Consider the following 20,021-nt stretch of genomic DNA (forward strand, 5'->3'; position numbering starts at 1 on the left):
TGTTACTGAACGCTATTTTTTTTAATTGAGATATTTTTTCCATGTAATCTGTTCCAATTATGGTTCCCCCTTCCCTAATACCTCACAAATCTTCCTGACTAACCCCACCCAAATCCACACTCTTTCTTTTCCATGTAAATAGAATATAAACATGTTTCTAAAATAATAAAACAAATCAACATGGGACTAAACAAATGGGGGGCAAAGCAAAAGGAGAAGGGACATGTAGACACTGAGAACATATTTCCATGTATGTGTAGGTCTGCTTTAATTCTCTATAGTTTTCCTAAGGTCTTTGTGTCTTTCTACTTATACATTTAATACTTTTTAAATTACTTTATAAATTAATTTTTTCTTTAAAAATTGCCTATGAAGTTTCAAAATGATTTCACATTGTCTTTTAATATATTCAATTTAATAGACTGAACCTCCACTGAATACTCCAGAAAACAGGGAATATACTGCTGAAATAATGTTTGAGTCTTTCAATGTTCCAGGCTTGTACATTGCTGTGCAGGTAAGTGATTTATACTTATTTAATCTTGGCTTTTAGATTTTACTCAGGCTTAATTTACTCCTAAACCATGCATCTCTCTTTTCCCAGGAAGTTTTCAAATCGTACCCTATTCGAAAGGGAGATAGTATTTGTAGACAGAAAGAAAAACTTCTTCCTCTGTCTCCCATGATTGTTGTAAGTTTAGAGCAAAGGAGGATGGTGGGCTAAATACCTATTTTGGTTCCTTTTAGGTATTACTAGCAAGTGGGAAAAGTCAGTTTTGTCATCTATTTTTAGCTATTACTCATATGTTTTGATTATAAGATTATCTAACTTTTTAAAAAATAATATTCTTAGTTTACAAAAATGTTTTTTAGGAAAGAGTTGTTTTCTATTGGCCATGACGAGATTCTTGGTAGGAAAAAATGGTGTCATGTGTCATTGATTTTTCTGGTTAGCTCAGAGTATGTGGAAGTAAGTGTATGTGTCCTTTTCAGTTAAGGTACGTGTTGTACAGTGTTAACTGCAGATTGCATTTAGGAAGTTGGAGTTTCAGTACTTAAGAGTAATGCTTGCTGGTTCATGATGATTGGATGCCTTGGTACTTTGTGGCAGTCTGGGTAAGTTTGGGTAAGGTTGTGCTACACATATTACGTGTTTGTGTCACTCTTGATTGTGGCTCTAGGAAGAGAGTGATCCTACTAAACTCTGAACTTTCTAAGTGGCCTGATGCCATAAGAGACCCATGAACTTCTCAGTGAACTGTAGAATGTATGCAGTGTCATTATAGATTACTTCTATAGACTTGTATCCCTAGTAACTCTTTAACAGTTTATTTTTGTCTGTTTTATTTTTTCTAGGCTGTTCTTGCCTTAGCTGCATCCTGGACCTCAAGACAAGTAGGAGAGAGGACGCTGACGGGTACAGTAATAGACAGTGGAGATGGAGTCACTCATGTCATTCCTGTGGTAAGGACAGAAATTGCTAAAGAGAATGTACACCTAGAAGTAAATGACAGGAATTAATGACACCTTTACCAGATTGAGAAGCTCTTTTTGACATCTTTCTGAGCCACCATCATGGGCCTCATGAGGAACTTAAGGATTGTAAGAACTAAGGATCTTAAGAGCATCAGCAGTTCTGAAAGGAGACAAAGCTAGCTCCCTATCATACTGTACCCCAAAGTCACAGTTAGGCTTGTAATTGATGAAGGTCACAGAGCTGGGACAGTGTAGTGGTGGACCTCACACAGATTGCATGATCAACCTCAGATTTCATCTTCACTTAAAGACCTAGGAAAATGGCAGAATAATCTGTGCTGAGAATCTTAGCTGGCATCATGGGCTACAAAAAAGGAAGATGAGAGCACACGGGGGGAAAGTTTTCAGTGAGCGCAAATAGCATGTGGCAGCTTCCAGGTATGGCGCACATTACACCTGCCAGCCACAGGTTTTCTGTGTGAATAGTTAGCCTGTCTGGAAACTTCATAGAAATGGAATTATAGACTCAGGTCTTTGTGACAGGCTATGTGCATTTAGAGTAATGTTTTCAAGATCATCCATGTATAGCATATACACTATTTCATTTCTTATTTTGCTAAGTCATATTTCACTGTGAATATATCCCCTTTTGGTTTTAGCCTTTGGGTATCTTTAATATCTTATTAGGATGTGCCTAGAATTTAATAGCTGTGTGTAATTTACTTGGTAGCTCCTTTTTCTTTCTTAGTGGTATATCTAAAATAATTGTGGGGCTGGTGATGACTTGGTGGGCATTTATTCTGTAAGTATGAAGACCTACGTTCAGGTCCCTAGTACCCACACAGAACTGTACGTGCCTAATCATAGCTATGGTAAGTAGAGACAGGATAGTCTCAAGAACTCAAAGATATAGTTGAAAACAGCAAGTTTCTGGTTCAGTCAGAGACACTGTCTTGAGGAAGACACCCAGAATCCTACCCCAGCCTTTTAGATGCTGGGATTTTAGGCATGCCTGCCGCATCCATCTAAGAAATGGATCCTAATTTTTAGAAATATATTTTAAAAATATTATATGGGAATGGGATAGGGCATGCTTGTGCCAGGGCATGTGAGTAGAGTTGATTCTCTCCTTCCACCTTTATGTGGTTTATAGGGATTAAACTTGGGTTTTCAGGCTTTAAAACAAATGCTTTTCACACTAAGCCACCTTTATGATGCTGAGAACACTAAAGCAGGTACTTATCTCCTTGCATGCAGGCTGAAGGGTATGTCATCGGCAGCTGTATTAAACACATTCCAATTGCAGGAAGAGATATAACATACTTTATTCAGCAACTGCTGCGAGACCGAGAAGTAGGAATCCCTCCTGAACAATCCCTGGAAACTGCAAAAGCAGTAAAGGTAAGCTCTGGCAACATGCTTCAGCTGGAAGTTAGTCACCAGCTTAACTGATGGCAAAGAACTCTTCTGACCCAAGTCCTCTCAGCCAGTCAGTTTCTGTTTTTCTCACAAATAGGTGGGTGATGATCACCTGCCCTGTGCATATTCTCTCCATGTTCACATTGAGACAGCTAGCATAAGAGTGTTTAAACATAAACTTTTGTGATTGCCCCTTTTATTAAAAGTAAATATTTATTTTGCCCAGAAATCATTTTATCTTAGCTTACACTGAGGTTTCTCTGTGTAGCCTTCACTGTCCTGAAACATGCTCTGTAGACCAGGCTGGCCTTGTACGCACAGAGATCCACATGCTATTGCTTTCCTAGTGCTGGGATTAAAGGCCTGTGCCACTACTTCCTGGCTGAAGTTTTTATTTTAATCTTAACAGTTTTCTGTTATTAAATTTATTTTGACGTAATTGGCTTGTTGAGCTCTGTAGTGTAGATGCTGTGTGTTACTTAAGTGATGTGGAACATGAACAGAAACTGGTGGGTATATGAAGTATTTGATTAGGCTTTTGACTATATGCATTCTTATTATATCAGTGTTTCATGCATGTAATCAAAATATTTTCCTTATTCTTTTGGTATTGCTTTTGAATTTGTCATTTATCCACAAAAAAAAACATTTTCTGTAGTTCTGATGCTTTGAATATGTAAAACTGCCTTTGCAAAAAAGAACTTCATTTATTTACATCTCTTTGTATGACATTTGTGGAGGTGTTTTTGTTCTTTCAAACATAGATGTAAAAATGCCTTGACTACTTCCTGTGTATTAAAGAAACTACTAAATGATTTTCAAACTTTTTCTCAAGTTGGTAGCCTAAAAACTAAATATGTAGAGGTATACATGGTGGATCATACCTTTAATCCTGGCACTTAGGAGGCAGAGGCAGACAGATCTCTGTGAGTTTGAGGACAACCTGGTCTATAAAGCAAGTTCTAAGACAGCTGGCGATAAAAAGAATGTGACTATCCAAAAACAAACAAACAACCCAGACTACTAAATAAGAAAAAAATTAATACGAACACTATTATTTTCAACTTCTTTGACAAATGAAAATCTACTAGGAATTTAAATTTATTCCAGGGAAGACTACTCAGGCTAAAGGTCTTTTAAAAAACCATCTCACCTCCAAGGAGAGATGTGTAAGATAATGAAAGTGTCCTTTTTTCCTAGGAGTTTGTCCTTTTGTAGGAGATTGAGACAGGGTCTCACTATGTAGCCCAGTCTGGCCCCAACTCACAGAAGATCCTTCTGCCTCTGCCTCCCCAGTGCTGGGATTAAAGGTGTGCATCACCATGATGCCTTATAGTGACAACCTTTTATATTTTTTGTTATCTGTGATAATATTTTCAGCTACCTTGGGAAGAGTCCTTGATGTGCAAAATGATAGGAAATTGTATATGTTGCTCAAACACTGGGACATAGTCAGAGGTAATCACGTGCTAATTCAGGCTTGCAGATAATAGCAGAGTAACTTACATTTCTACATTTTTTTTCTTTATTCATTATCTTGAAGAGAATTAGTTTTGTTCCAAATAGGCATAAAGGATCTATGTTAATTTGTGTAGTTATAGCTATTATTTTGTGTATGCTTTTTCATTTTTCTTTTCTAGAATGTTTTATTCTGTTACAAACGTAGTAGATGGTGAAGACTTTAATGTATGTTTTCATTAAGTGACGTTAAAATGTTAAGACCAAGTCTAGTCTTTCATATTTTAGTACTGATGGAATCAGAAACTCTGTATGTATGGGCCATTCATTTGTACTACACAGTAAGATATTCTAGCATTAAATTTTCACCTGTCAAAATTACTTAATTATATTTAATGAAATTGTTTTTATTCTAATCTGTTGGCTGATATACTATACACTATTTTTTTTTAAAACTTTACCTAAAACGAAAAAAAAAAATACCTTTTTTTCTTTATTTGCTTTTAAGGAACGCTATAGTTATGTCTGCCCAGACTTAGTAAAAGAATTTAATAAGTATGACACTGATGGGTCAAAGTGGATCAAACAGTACACCGGAGTCAACGCAATCTCAAAGAAAGAGTTCTCCATTGACGTTGGCTACGAGAGATTCCTGGGACCGGAGATCTTTTTCCACCCAGAGGTAATGCTTGGTAGTTTGTGGTTTTAAATGGAATTACTTTGAAATATGTAGCAGAAAGTCAGAAGAAATTCAGAGGGAGTCAATCTCAGAAACTTTATGTCCTAAAGCACCATAGAATGATTTCTGTCCTACCCCACCCCTGAGAAGCAGCTCATATTAAAGCAGCCTTATCTGTTATTCTACCTCTTTGATCTTTATGGCTCATGGAGAGGGGTTTCATGGAAGAACATGGCAGAGGATCACCTTTTCAGTTTGTAACAGCTTAAACCTTGGGAAATCCAGAAGCCTGTACCTAGTGTAATATGACTATGTGTAGTCTTCAGTTACTGTCATAGCTATTAGAATAGTTTCTGATCTGTGGAATCTAAGGAACATAAAGACTATCTTAAAATAATAAATAGGTGCTTTTGATAGTCTTAAAATGATAGTAAATCCTCCAGGTAACTTGGGATTAGGAATTTAACTCTAGTAGTAGAATTTTAATATTCAGTGCCTGCTGTGCTTATACAGCATCAACAAGTTATTTTTAATAATTGCTTTATTTTCACTTGTTGGCCCTAACTTTCATGGTCTCAGAGTAAGCATTGGATATTTAATCTTATTCTTCTTGAGTTTAGAGAGTAAGAAAGGTAGTTAAATAAAAGTAGTTTTCTTAACAGATGGGCATATGTGTTGAGGGTATAGAAGCAGAGAGCATAAGTCAGCTTGGGAGAACTGGGGAAACTTCTCAGAGAGCTGAAAAATGACATCAGCCCAACAGTCCGGTGGGTATTTATCTTATATCATAGTCTGGAAATCTAACATGGAAATGACAGATTGGTGTCATTTATAAAAAAGGTTGTTTTGGGTCAGAACAATGATGTGGACCAGGTTGGAATCATGTGAGTTTGCTATAGTGTTTCAGGTAAATAAATATCTGTGTCACGGAAGGCTCCTGTGTGGAGGGTGAAGGGAAATGGAAGTCTTAAGATTTAGTGATTCTGCTTAGATATGAGAGGGATAAGAATATGAAGAATTGATAACTTGAGTAACTTAGGTCTTTCAAGTGAAATGTGGAGTTGCAGTCAGAGTCGTGAGGTCAAAGCCGATGAGTGAGTCTCTATGTACCCTTCTTTTTAGCTGTGCATGGGCTGCAATTCTGCTAAGCCAAGAGAATCTTGAGTTTGAGACCTTCCTGAGCGCCCCAGTGAGACTTCTTGCTCCTGTCCCCCTAAAAACAAAGCAAACCAAACAACAGAACACCTGAGTTCTAGGGTATCCCCCCTAGTTCATTTTTGTATTGACTTTGAGTTGTGGATGATAACTGGTGCTTCTCTCCTCCCCTTGTCCCTTTGTTTGTACCTTGATACTTTATACACTTGAGTCAAGTCTCAGCGCTTCTACGTGCTCTAGCCTTGCACCTGCCCTGTGGCCATCTCTTATCCTGTGCCCTGTTTATTGTGTGGTCATTAACAACTCATTTGCTCAGTTTAAAAGTCATTATCAGGAAATTGTCTCTGAACTCTCTGCTAGCTTAACAAGTCTCTTCTCAGGATATGCAAATGCATAATTTATTTGTGAATTTGTATTTCTTGATTATGGACTGACCCAATATACACCTTCTAGACTTTCTGTAGAGTCCCATATTCTCTTTCCAGTCAGGAGGCTTCCATTGCCTTTTCCCTTCTCTCTTGTGTTGAATACTTTCCTTGTGTCCTGTGTCATCTGCATTCATATTGTTCATTTTTTCAGGGAAAGATCATTTATTCCAAGATTTCCTGATAAAGCAGAGGAGATGAAAGTTTATTTTCACAGGAAGGCTCCTGTGTGGAGGGTAAAGGCTTTCAGTAACAGAGAAAGGGAGGAGCGTAGGGAGTGGGATTAGCAGTCTGTGAGGCTTATTTAGGGACCTTTACACCCTGCTGTGTGCTTCCATTACTTTTAGATAGGACAAAAATAGCTCCAGAAGCTGTTTTCTGAAGAATATTCTGTTTTTAAAAATAAATTAAGCAGAAGTCTTGATGAAGAGAAAGCTTTTGATAGACTACTATGGAGAAGAACGGCCTCTTTCGACCCCAGTTTCTAAGCTCCTGGCTGTAGAAATAGTCCATTATTGTCAAACAACTTCATTCTTGTTTGATGTCATTGGTGACTTAAATGTTGGGGAAGGGTCTGTGCGGCCTTGTCTTTGTGTTGTTTCTATTTTTATTTTAAAGATTGTCTTTACCAGTGGTTTTAGTTTGGGCAGAGAAAATTAGACAAATGTGTTTTGTTTGTTCACTATTAATTTCCCAGAATGGAGCTTGCTGTGTGAGTGTTGTAGAAAGTGCATAACTTCCCAAGTGAATTTTGAGGCTCCTTAATAGATACTTCCTGTGTTCTTGTTTCCCTGTCATTTGAAGTATTCATTCATTTTTTTTTTTTTTTAAAATTGGACTAGGTGAATGATTGAGTATTTAACCTATCCAAGATTTTAGCACTAAGACATAAAATATCCAAGAAAATTTATTTTTTATTATTAAAAAATTTTATACAATATATTTTGGTCATAATTCTTTTCCCTTCCTAAACTCTTCCCAGATCCTCTCTCAAGCTCTCTACCCACCCAACTTTATGCTGGTGTGAGCAAAAAAAGGTGCTACCCAGTGGCACTCTGTGGGAGAAAACTGATTTTCCTAGCAGGTGTCCATTGCAAATAGTTTCTTACAAAGGGATGAGAAATTGTGTCCACTTACCCTTCTCACTGCTACAGTTTTGTCTAGCTTGTGAAAGTCTCTGGGTGTATGTATCACTCCTGTTGTGTTTGGAGGACACTGTTTCCCTGGGGTTACTCACCACCTCTGGCTCCTGCCATCTTTCAGCCTCTTCCTTCTCCTGTAGATCTCTGACCCTTTGGGAGGTGTTTAATACAGATATCCTTTTGAAAGTTTAATTTTAAATGGCTAAGTTCAGCACAAATATCAGAAAGAAGTGGTTTCTTTTATAAGGAAAATACTTGGGACTTTAAATTTTTTTAAGAAAAAGTTACATGCCATTTTATGTTTTAAATTTATTAATTATTTCTAAGTATAAGAAATATATGTGGTGTTGTATTTATTTGGGGTATTCAATCAACCTAAATAATAATAGCCTCTTAGAACATTCTCAACAGCTGTGTGCTGCTGAGACCTGACCAGGGAATAGTTAGAGCTGGGACTGTTTCCAGAACAAAGCTGAAGGAAGGACTGAGTATTAGTTTTGGGGAGCAACTGTTGAGTTTATTAGAGTATTGAGGAACTTGTAGTAAATTATTCACTTGTTTAATAATGGATTGTCTTTATAAAATATTCACAGCTTACTACTTTATTGAATATTATTCTAATTTTATTTTTCTTACTTTATTATTTATGAATATGGGTGTTTTACTAGCATGTATGTCTATGTACCATTTCCTCGCTTGGTGCCCCCTGAGAATAGAAGAGGGCATTGAATCACCTAGAACTGGAGTCCTGGATGGTTGTGAGCCACCATGTATGTGGGTGCTTGGAATTGAAACCAGGTTTTCTGGAAGAACAGTCTGTGCTCTTAATTGCTTCACTATCTCCTCAGCTTCAGATAATTAATTTTTAAAACTATGTTTATGAATGCATGTTGGTACACTTGAATGCAGGTGCTTACCAAGCCCAGAAGGTTAGATCTTCCTGGAAATAATTACAGGCAGTTGTGAGCTACCCAGTACAGGTGCTGGGAACTGAACTCAGGTCCTCTGCAAGAGCAGCACACACCCTTAACCGCTGGACCACTATTCTGATTTTCATTTGGGGTTCTGTAGTGCAATAACCCCTGAAGTTCTCCAGTAGATAAGCCCAAGTTAAACTTCATTTCTTTCTTTCTGTATTAGAATTTCTGTGGTGTACACAGAGTATAGGAAATTTTAAAGGTTTTGTAAAGTTTTGCTTATTAAAAACTTAAAAACCTTATGTGGTAGTGCACACCTGTAAACCCAACACTCAGTAGGTTAAGGTAGAAAGAAGCATGACGTAAACTCTAGGCCACCCTAGGCTTCATAGCAAGAACCTGGGTTGGTAAAGTCAGCAGGGAGGGATATCTACTTTGAGAAGGATGCAGAGACAGCTGCAGATTGAATAGCCGTGTACCGGTCTTTTTCTCACAGTGTGACAGATAAGATGAGCAAGATTATGGGAAAGGTTAACAATGTATGCATAGGGGGCTGTCTGTGTGTGGATGTTTAGGTAAATATTGAAGAGGACAAAGGACAATGAAGGCACTTTACTAGTTCTGCCTTAACAGTGGAAGGATTCTGAAGAAATCAATGCAATAAAAAAAGATTTTTCTGCCAAACTGTTGATATTCTCTGCCTAGATTTAGGAAAAATTAAGGATTTTTGTTTGTTTGCTTGTTTTTTTTTTTTAAATCTAAAATCAGTGCCAGGTTCTAAGGCTTAAAGTATTACCATGGGCTCATTAAAGCTCAGTGCTTTGAGAACTGTAGGCTTTTCAGAGCACTTGCGGTCTATAGCCAAGAAAGATTGTCTGCAATCACAAATGTCATCAGGGACAGTAAGATTTCGCGTTCAGTTTTGGTTTGTTTCAGTTAGTCAGCCTCGGCCTGTATATGAGCTTATCTTTCAATGGCATCTAGAGCCAGCTGAGTTGAGCTTTGTTTTCCATTTTCCCGTGGTGCAGTGTGTGTGTGTGTGTGGGGGGGGGGGGTTCTACTTTCCAGGTAAAATGTGGCATGTGTGTTTGCTTTTGAGCATCACAAATTAAAAGTGGTTTTATTTTGGCTATGGTGTATCCTATGATTACATCACTGACTCTTTGTTCTTCATCTCTTGATAAAGTTCTTGAGAACATTATAAAGTACCGAAGACTAAAGTAGTGTTCCTAAAGGAAAAAAAAGTTAGGTTTCTATCAGCCCCTCGTCATGTTTCATCATCCTCTCTGTTCATACCCCTGGTCTATGTGTGCTTCTTGAACATCCACACCACTGTCCATGTCTGAAGGATGCTGCCTAACTGGGACTTTGCAAGACACACACCCCAGTCTTCCTAGACACATGTGGACTACATTCCAGCACTGTGCCTTCTAACTAGCAAGATTACCAGTCATAGTAGAAACAAACAAACAAAAAAGTCACTCAGTGACTGTGAAAATGACACCTGTTAACACTGTGACAGTTAAACAAGACAAAGTATTAACCTGTTCAGCTTCAACCAGGAATATGCACACTTGAAAGGGTGTAGAAAATAAGTGTCACCTGTTGACATGAGTATTGCAAGTCAGTGTTCACACAGGCAAGTTTGCAGATGCAGAATCTGGTGATAGGACACGTGGCATCTGTTTCTCTCTTACAGTCCTACTGGTGGACTGTTGGTGGTGGTTTTCACCTTTGTATATAGACATTTTTATTTTATGTGTGTGTGCCAAAAGACATGTGGATGTCAGAAGAAGGCAGCATATCCCCTGGAACTGGAATTAAAGGGGAGTTGGGAGTTAACATGGGTTCTGAGAACAGATTCCAGGTCTTCTGGAAGAGCAATAAGTGCTTTCTTTATATTGTTGAGCTATCTTTCTAGCACAGTATTTCAGTGTGGTGAATCTGGTTTACATAAAGTACACAGATCAGAGTCTCCTTTGGGGACTTTTGCAGGAGCCACCAGTATGTGCTTTTGAGTCTGTGTTAGCTATTACCTGATTGTTTTCTAAGTGGTAATTTTGGTATGTATGTATTCTCTTAGCAGTGTATAAACAGTCTTACTATGATGCCTACTGTCTCATGGGAGAGGCAGGCTTTACATGCTCTTTCCTCTCTATAGTGTATATGTTACTTGAATTTCGCCTTAGGGTTCTTTTACTCTTGAGGTGGGTATTTCAACCTTTTTGTTACTGTAATATTTAAATCAATAATAATAATCCCATAGTTCATGTATATTATTTATTTATCTTTCAGTTTGCTAATCCAGATTTTACTCAGCCTATCTCAGAAGTTGTAGATGAAGTCATTCAGAACTGCCCCATTGATGTTAGGCGTCCTCTCTACAAGGTCAGTGTTTATAGCAAAGACTGGAATTTTAAGTTTTCTTTTCATATTTAATAGCATATTTAAAAACCTTTATTTTTGTTCGTTGTTGAATATTAGAGAATCATGTCTCAAAAAGGACACAATTGAATTCCTTGTCTATTTGTCTTTAGATTATCTTTTAAAGTAAAGGTCGTAACTACTTGTTTTGTTTTCTCTACCAACACAGAACATTGTCCTCTCTGGTGGTTCAACCATGTTCAGGGACTTTGGACGTCGTTTGCAAAGAGATTTGAAAAGAACTGTAGATGCCAGGCTGAAGTTAAGCGAGGAGCTAAGCGGTGGTAGATTGAAGGTTGGTTTTCTCAACTCTTGGCTGAGAATGTTAAAGGCCCCTTGGTTATGCAGTCAGAAGAATGTCTGCCAGCTTCTTCTCACTTGGGGATGTTAAGACAAGCTTTGCAGGTGTTCTACTGGAGCATTATGTCTGTCCGTAGACTCATGGCTTGCAGTCTGTCATTTGGTACTGTGGTCTTTTTTGAGCTCTGTGGAGTAATGGCATGACTTCACATCTTAGGCAGACTGCTGCTTACGCAATAGGTTTTTGTTTATTTTCTTCCTCAGTCAGCCAGTTCCCCTGACACACACGTACCTCTCCACACACGTACAGAAGACTGACTTGTGTTTCACAGGCATAGATTTAAAATCTGTGGTAGACCTGGTGAGATGACCTGGCCACTACACATGCTGTTGCTCAAGCACGGTAACTTGAGTTTGATTCCTGGAGCCAATGGTAAGGTGAAAGGAGAGAACCAATTCCCCAGTGTTGTCATCTGACCTCTGCCAATGCACCATGGCACACACATAAGTAATAACTTTTAAGGAAAAAGTTTAAGTTCTGGGTTTTGGGAATTTATCCATTGACTACACATAGTGTGGCTGTTTGCCTGAGAGAGATTTTACCAGTTGATTCAAGAATGACCTGTCTAGCCAAAGAAAAATCTAATAAAATTAAAAACAAAAGAAAAACAAACTATGGTATATTATCCAGTCAATCAACATACATCCCCCCCCCTTCTTTTTGAAATGATTTTGACATTTATCTATTTGGTGTGTGTGTGTGTGTGTGTGTGCATTCACACGTATTGAGATAAGTGGATAACTTACATGAGTTGGTTTTATCCTTTTACCTTGTGGGCCCTGGCAGCAAACTTTGATTGACAACAAATGCCTTTTACCACTGAGCTGTCTTGATGGCTCGACACACTCAACTCAGGTTCCCTAGGATTCAGTGGTCTCTCGGTGTTTTTTGGCCTTAATGTACCTGAAGAACACAGGCTGTTTATTTTCTTCCCTTTGTCTCGATTTGGGTTTGGTTGGTGTTCGCCCAGTGGATGGGTGTAGTTTGTGCTTTGGCAGTGACATCACAGAAGTAATATCAGGTCAATTTTGTTGCATGGTGTGCACTGTCCGCCTACTAACTTTTAATACTTGGCCTGAGTGATTCCTGCCTAGTTTCTCTGTGTGGCTGTTAGCTTTTTATCTACATGTATAGACCTTAGAGGCGGCCTCTCAGACTGACCTGCATCCTACTGTTCAACAAACTTTAAGCCAACAATCTTAGCTCCATTGTTTTTTTCCTGAAATAGTTGTGGGTGAGTTAGTTGCCCAAAGTATATAGTTAGTTTAATTTATTTCTCTTTGCCCAGGTTTTTCCCTGTGCACGTATCCTTTTATGTATTTGATTGCATACTTAGCATTTAATTATACATGTTTATGGGGTACAGTGTGATAATTTGATACATGTATAGAAGCTGTAAGATCAAAGCAAAGTATTTGCTCAACTATGTTTATAGCAGCTTTATTCATAATAGACAGAAACTAGAAGCAACTTACATGTCCCTCAACCAAAGAATGGATAAAGAAAACATGGTACATTTATACACTGGAGTATCACTCAGCTGTTTTAAAAAACACTAAAATAGCATTTCTATTTGTTTTAAATAATTGTCATTTGTGTCTGGATCCTCTCAACTTCTTTCTTGTAGAGCTGTATAAAGTAGAGTAGCTTCTGTGAATAACTGTACTGTGATATGTACACTGTAAAGTGTGGTCCTGTTCATCCCGCTCCTTCCTCAGTGTTCTATTCTACTTCCACTCTGTAGATAATCTCAGTGAATTCATATCACTTGGGTGTTATTTTTGTGTTTGCATATTTAAGCATAAATGATAAATTATTGCTTAATTTACTGTTGAAATGATGTTACTGTGTTACTTTTTAGCCCAAGCCCATTGATGTACAAGTTATTACACATCACATGCAACGGTATGCAGTCTGGTTTGGAGGGTCAATGCTGGCTTCCACGGTATGTAAATTTACTTGTAAATTTTCATGGTTTAGATAGAAGAATAAGAAACTTAAAAAGTTTTGTATCTATGCACATAATATTTTATAATTAGTAGTCATTTAATTTTAATATTCTTTTTATCTTTTGCCTATTAGACATTATTTACTTCAGAGTGAGCTTATTATACTGCATTTTAATGTTTACTATAGGAAAAATTCTTTTAAATGTGTACAGATATACTCACCAGAATGTTGTTGATATTTCTGTTAGACATCTAAAAATATCAAGGTAAATGTTAACTTTCAGTGCATAGGAAAGGTAATGTTTGTAACTGAATAAAGAGAATTATTCTAGAATCCCCTCTCCAGACCAGTACTTCTTTAAAGCTACCTTAGATTATGTTCTAACATTCTTAGTCTAGTAAATATTGGTGCTGTTGTGTTAGCTCATGGACTATTAAAATGAAAGTGTTTTTATATAAATTACTAGTTTTATAACATTGGACATAAAACCATTTAAAATAAATAAAAATTGTTTTCTTAGTTTTAGTTATCTTCAGTTGTGGTATATTACCACAGTACATGTGTAACTTGCCCTTTAGAAGGTAGTGTTGCAGCAAGTGGAAAAAGGAAGACAGACGTGCTTGTAGTGTGACTTGGTTCCATGCTGTGCTTTAGATTCTGGGCACCAAGTGGGAAAGCCCCTGCAGAACAGACTGCACATCAGAACCCAGCAGAGATAGCTTTTGGGTTGGACTGTGGGATGTGAATTAATGGCCCTGCATTTCTGACAGATTTCTGTATTATAGATTTTAATCATGATTTCTGGAATTATAAGCTTTGTCCAAATACTGTGACTAGACTGATAGATGTTGTGCATTGAACACCCGTTGTCAAGCATCTTTTACAGACCATTGGAAGATAGGAGAATTTGGCCTCTAAAAATGCCATTTGTTTTGTTTTGTTTTCAGCCTGAGTTCTACCAAGTATGCCACACCAAAAAGGATTATGAAGAAATTGGACCTAGCATTTGTCGTCACAATCCAGTGTTTGGAGTTATGTCCTAAAGTTGACTTGTTTATTGGGGTTAGGGAGAAGGAAACGAGATAATCTTTCTGATGACCAGTTTTTGTCTGAATGGATGGTTCTGAGGTTTTTAACCAAACATGATCATACAGGAATATTTAATGAGTGTCAACATGCAGATGTAGAAGAGAGCCAAGACGATTGTTTTCCTTTAGGTTGAATATTTGAATCTTATGTGTATCAAAAAAGAAATGGGTTTTAGTTCTTTCTGTGCCCTGATATTTTGTATATTATTGACTTACCCAATGTGCTGGGCTCTGGGTGTGTAGAGAGCTCTGTAATGCCTGATTGGGCACTGCCAAGTGGGCAGTGCAGGAGCTTGTTTATATTTCATACTTTTTTATACTTTGAGGAAAAAAAGCCTAAGAAAAACTATGGTATTAGAGGGAAAAAATTTGATCAAGAAAAAGATGAATTCAACAAGCAGCCTCATGGGACTTGGCCACACACTCTGGGTTCCAGTTATCTCGAGCTGCTCCACCCCTCCCTAGCCCACCAATGGTTCTCTCTGCAAGCGCTTTGGATCTAAGAAGCTAGTCTTCTGGGTTAGCTGATGTCTGCCCTGCTTTCCGGTTGCTCACATTCTGTTTCTTGCTTTAAAAGAAAAGACAAGACTGTTGGACCAGTATTGCAATTATGTAGTCATTTCTTATTAAAACAATAATGTGATTACCAAATTTGGCATATTTAAGGCCTAATGCCATTCTAATAAAGGCAAAAATTTCTTTTTACTACTTGTTTCAGGCTCTTTGATCTCTTTATAAGTTAACTAATATGTCTATTTTCTTCAAATTCTGCAGTAGCTCTTTAAAAAGCACAGCGGTTGGATAGCAAGCTGACTTTTTTATGTGCTCTGTACAAATAATTGTGAACTTTTAATATGTTGAGTGCTTTCATTTTGATAACTGGATCTCCATTTGATATTTTCATTTGTATAACTCATTTGCAGTCTGAATTTTTTTTAGTGCCAGTCCCTGACATATCATGAAAAGTTTGTTTTCTTTGCATTTTAAAATATCTGGATCATGAAGAAAAGTGATGACAATAAATTAAAATTGAATTACCCCTTCTGATGGTTTTTCTTTATGCAGTGTAGTTCAACTGACGGTTTATATGTTTCATAGGATTTCTGTTTCTGGAGAAACAGTGGGTAAAGTTTAAGTCTCTAGCATGCGTGTGGTAGGACATAAGATTTTACCAGTTACATAGACCAGATACATATCAGCAAATGGGATGGATATGTTTTATAATCTTGAAGCACTTAAAACAGCAGTGTCAGAAATAACACCATAATACACAAAACACATAGAATTAGGAATGTCTCTATGCAGAAGTTACAAACCCTTAAAGTGCTTCGTGGTCTTTTGCAATAAAGCTATAGAGACAAACTCGGGAAGTGAACGTCAGTTTTCATGTGGAGTGTATCGGGATATTTGGAATGTCATTATTTTTCTGAGAACGACAGACGGAGAAATTGTATCAATAATGAGTTTCATGAGCACTCACAAAAGGGTGAGAGTAAGCTGCTTCCTCAACCCTGCCCTCTGCTGGTTTCATTTGTCCATAGCAGTTACTAGCTCCTCTTCCTGGCCCAATAATGTGTGTTGACTTAAAGACTTAGCTGCAAGACTGGAGGGGCGCCTCAGTGCTTAGGAGCACTTGTGCCCTTACAGAAGATGCTGCTCCCGGTGGACAACTGCTTGTAACTCCAGTTCAGGGGACCTGGTGCCCTCTTGGGTTTTGTGGGCAACATGCACAGCATATGCAGTGGTACACAGAGTACACATACACACTCACATGTATAAAATAAGTGAAACCTAAAAATTAATATATTGTCTTTGGGGGAGGCATGTTTTAAAAATCATTCCTTTAACTTTTTGTGGGAAAACTTGCCAGAAACGTTAGGCTTACACTTGTTAGAGGGCACAAGAAGACCTGGGATGTACTGTGTTTTTCCTGATGAGCAATTTGGTCTGTGCCTGCAGGAGGAAGCTCTCCCACATGGGTCCCTGCACCTGTCTGCATGCAGGAATGCCAGGACACTTTAGTGTTCTCTGATCACTTTCCACCTGTTCCTTTTGAACAGGGTCTCTCCCTAAACCTGGGGCCGTGTTTTCCCTTTTATAGTTAGGCTGGAAGCCAACAACAAGCTCCATTGACTGTCTTGACTCCACCCTTCTTTTGGTGGGTTACACACATGCCACTGTGCTTTCACTCACGACCATCTCACCAGCCCCCCAGAGACATATTTCGATTCAAGTACTATGGTTCAAGCTTTGTGCATGAATACTAGGAAGCTTTCTGTTCTGAGCTTAGAGGCTAGAGTAGAACAGCCATGTTCATAACAGCCATGTTCGGATGTTGCTATCTCGGATCTATTACTTTTGAACCTATTTTTAAAAAGGAAGGGGCGTGTATCTGTTTTAGACTAGGTCACATATTTGGTACTTTATGTATCTACTTAAATTTTGTCTTAACAGAGGCAGGCGGATCTCTGTGAGTTCGAGACCAGCCTGGTCTACAGAGCTAGTTCCAGGACAGGCTCCAAAGTGACAGAGAAACCCTGTCTCGAAAAACAAAAACAAAAACAAAAAAATTCATCCTTTTCAAGATGGTCAGTTGAAAACAGATCAGCCCTTGTCTTCATTTCATTTCCTGCTGCACTCATGGAATAAAATACCCTGGCAGAAACAGTTGAAGGAAGGAAGGAAGGGTGTACTTAGCTCACAGTTCCATGGTACAGTTGCAGGGACGTCAAGGAGGCAGAAACCTGAAGAAGATGGTCACATCCTGTCCACAGGAGAGATGAATGCACGCGAGCTGGCTCTCCAGAAGCTGTGTCACATGTGATTCTGAATTGTATCATGTTGAACGCTGAACCACCACAGCCCCTTTGTTTACATTTGGTCTGAGCAGCATTCTTTTTGTACTTCTCATAAAATTGAAACTGACATTCTTCAGGGCACTGGAAACATGACTAAATGGATTTAAATAATTTTTTTAAAAGACAGGTTTCTCTGCATAATAGCTCAGGCTGTCCTGAAACTCACTTTGTAGATCAGGCTGGCAGAGATCTACCTGCCCTGGCCTCTAAGGTGCTGGGAAAAGGTGTGTGCCACCACCAGCTGCTCTAAATACTTTTTTCTTAACTGAAAAGGACATTACTTCTTAAGAAGCCCTGTTGATTCTCATTCAGCCATTACGATTTTAATCTTTGTGTATATGTATATATATATAATGCATACATATATGCAAATTTGTGTGTGTATGTATTTTATATGTCTGAGTCTGGGAGAACCTGTGCAAGGGTGTGTGTGTGTGTTGGCATATGTTGGCGCATGTGTGGAGGTCACAGAACAACCTCAGCTGCTAGTCCTCACCTTTCACCTTGATTGAGGCTGTGTTTTATGATTTCCCACTCCAGTCTAGCTAAGAGCTTCCAAGGACTTTGTGTCCATTACCCGTCTTAAAGAATGCTAAGAGTACTGACACATTACTACCACATCTGGCTTTGAATGAGTTTTCAGGATTTGAGCTTGTCCTGGGGTATGATAGCAAGCCATCTTATGCACTGGACTGTCTCCCTAGCTTGGATTCTGATAATTACATTGAGGCAGCTACTTGTCTTTAATGTATTTCACAAAGAAATTAGTTTTTCCACAATGTGTGTCAGGAGGTAGGAGTGGCAGCCTGTAGCTTCTGGGCCTAATCCTCCCATCTGCCAGCTGTTGAGCCAGCCACTACTGCAACCTGTGCTGCCGACCAAAGTAAGTGATAACCAGCTATCAGAATAGTAGCGCTTACCTAAAGGTTATATTTTCAGTCGTAATTTCAGAGAACAGAAGTGTTTCTTAGGCTGTTATATACAGTGGGATTTATTGGTATTCACCTTGGAATTTTATACACACACTTATCACTTATTTCTACTTATTTGTGTCTGTGCCTGTCCCATGAAAGGCAGAAGAGGGTGTTAGAGCCCCTGTGACTGGGGTTAAAGGTGGTAATTAAGTCGTATATTGTGCTGGAAACCAAATGGGTCCTCTGGAAGAGTTGTGCGTGTGTGTTTTCTATTTAGGACCATCGAGGTGGCTCAGCTGGCAGAGCTCTTGTAAAGGCTAGTGACCTAAACTCAAGCCCTGGTTAGAAGAGAGCCAGCTCCTGGAAGTGGTCCTCTGGCCTCACATGCATTATGGCTCACAATGCTCAAACATACATTTGTCATTTTTGAAAGAATGTTTTCCTCTAGATTTTGATAACTTCTGTGTACTATGCTCACCAAGTCTGGGTAGGCCCAGAGTCATGAAGTATACAGTCTAGGGCTGTCTTGAGTGCTGTGAATAGCTGCCTTTTGTGCTGTCTGTTCCGGTTTATGCCCCCAGACCAACACAAACAGCCCCTTGCAGTATGTTAGCATTAGAGCATTTTGTTTGTTCTGAAACACAAAGGGCCTTTGCTTGAAGGGCACTGTGGGGTTGAGCACAACATTTCCTCCCAATGGTTTCTTTATGTTTTCTATAATGACTGTGATTGTTGAATGCTGACATATTAGAGGCGAAATGTTTGAATACACATTTAAGCAATAAAAACCATCGAGTAGGAAACAAAAGTTTGTCTTGAAGCAGTTAACATATGCTTAGGATAGGATAAAACAGGAAAAGCTGATCATCCATAGCCACAAAAAGAAAATCAGAAAGATGCTAGTGTAAAAGTGTTCTTTTCCATAAAAGGGGCCTACGGAGAAAGCCATGTGCATAGCTGATTCCTGGGAAGCATCAGCCTTGTTCGGGCCAGGGAGGGAAGGCTAGGTGGTTAAGTGCTTGTGTGAGGCTTGATCTCCAGAATCCACATTAACAAAGAACAGCATGTGGGGTGTGCCTCTGTCAGCTCAGCCCCCTGCATCTGACAGGAGCAGGGAAGCTCAGAGTTCATCCACTCTGGAGGAAGTGGCAAAGTTAGAGCTGTAAGAGAGCCTGTCCCAGAACAAGGGGAGAACTGCACCCCAAAGATGTCCACACCACATGGTATGTGTATGCCTGTGTTAATAAGCACAAATGCACCACACACAATACATAAACTTTAAAAAAAAATCATTAAAAGGAAATTCACCTTTGTATAAAGAATACCTTAACTGAGTGGACTCCTAATGAAAGCCTGCTACCTGCTAATTCTGCTAAGGGTCCTGCCCTGCCCCCTCTCTGGGGTAGGGAGCACTTTGTGGCAGCTCTCTAACCTTGAGTTTCCTGGGTGGGTTATGCTTGCTTTGATTCCCTTGGAGTATTGCTGCTGCTTTCTGGTAATTGCACCCAGCGTCCCCCCCCCCCCCCCCAGAAGAGCTGAGTCATCTCCCCACATGCTTAGCTAAGCCTTTAGAACTACTTCAGGGAGTCATTTGTATTAATAACACTATTTTTTAAGTATTTGATATTGCACATGTGAGATCAGAAATGATTTTTTTCTATTTTGATAATTCTCAAATGTATTTATATGTATATTTTAGCATAACACATACTTATAAGTATTTACTTATACATCTCTTTCCTATAACCTATTTTC

At 38.7% G+C, this 20,021-nt stretch overlaps 1 protein-coding gene across 1 annotated transcript in view; it reads left to right on the forward strand.

Moving 5' to 3' along the window:
• Actr3 (actin related protein 3) overlaps positions 1-15,531 on the forward strand; it is a 43,082-nt gene extending 27,551 nt beyond the window's left edge. The window contains exons 5-12 of the mRNA XM_050161469.1: positions 422-517; positions 1,357-1,464; positions 2,734-2,877; positions 4,862-5,035; positions 10,967-11,059; positions 11,265-11,390; positions 13,318-13,401; positions 14,354-15,531. Coding sequence (XP_050017426.1) covers positions 422-517; positions 1,357-1,464; positions 2,734-2,877; positions 4,862-5,035; positions 10,967-11,059; positions 11,265-11,390; positions 13,318-13,401; positions 14,354-14,449 — 921 coding nt within the window. The 3' untranslated portion in view covers positions 14,450-15,531. The remainder of the gene's footprint in view (positions 1-421; positions 518-1,356; positions 1,465-2,733; positions 2,878-4,861; positions 5,036-10,966; positions 11,060-11,264; positions 11,391-13,317; positions 13,402-14,353) is intronic.
• The last annotated feature ends 4,490 nt before the right edge of the window (positions 15,532-20,021 follow it).

The sequence above is a fragment of the Alexandromys fortis genome, unplaced genomic scaffold (genome assembly GCF_014885135.2).
Source record: "Alexandromys fortis isolate MF-2015 unplaced genomic scaffold, M_Fortis_MF-2015_v1.1 scaffold_109, whole genome shotgun sequence".
NCBI classification, from domain to species: Eukaryota; Metazoa; Chordata; class Mammalia; order Rodentia; family Cricetidae; genus Alexandromys; species Alexandromys fortis.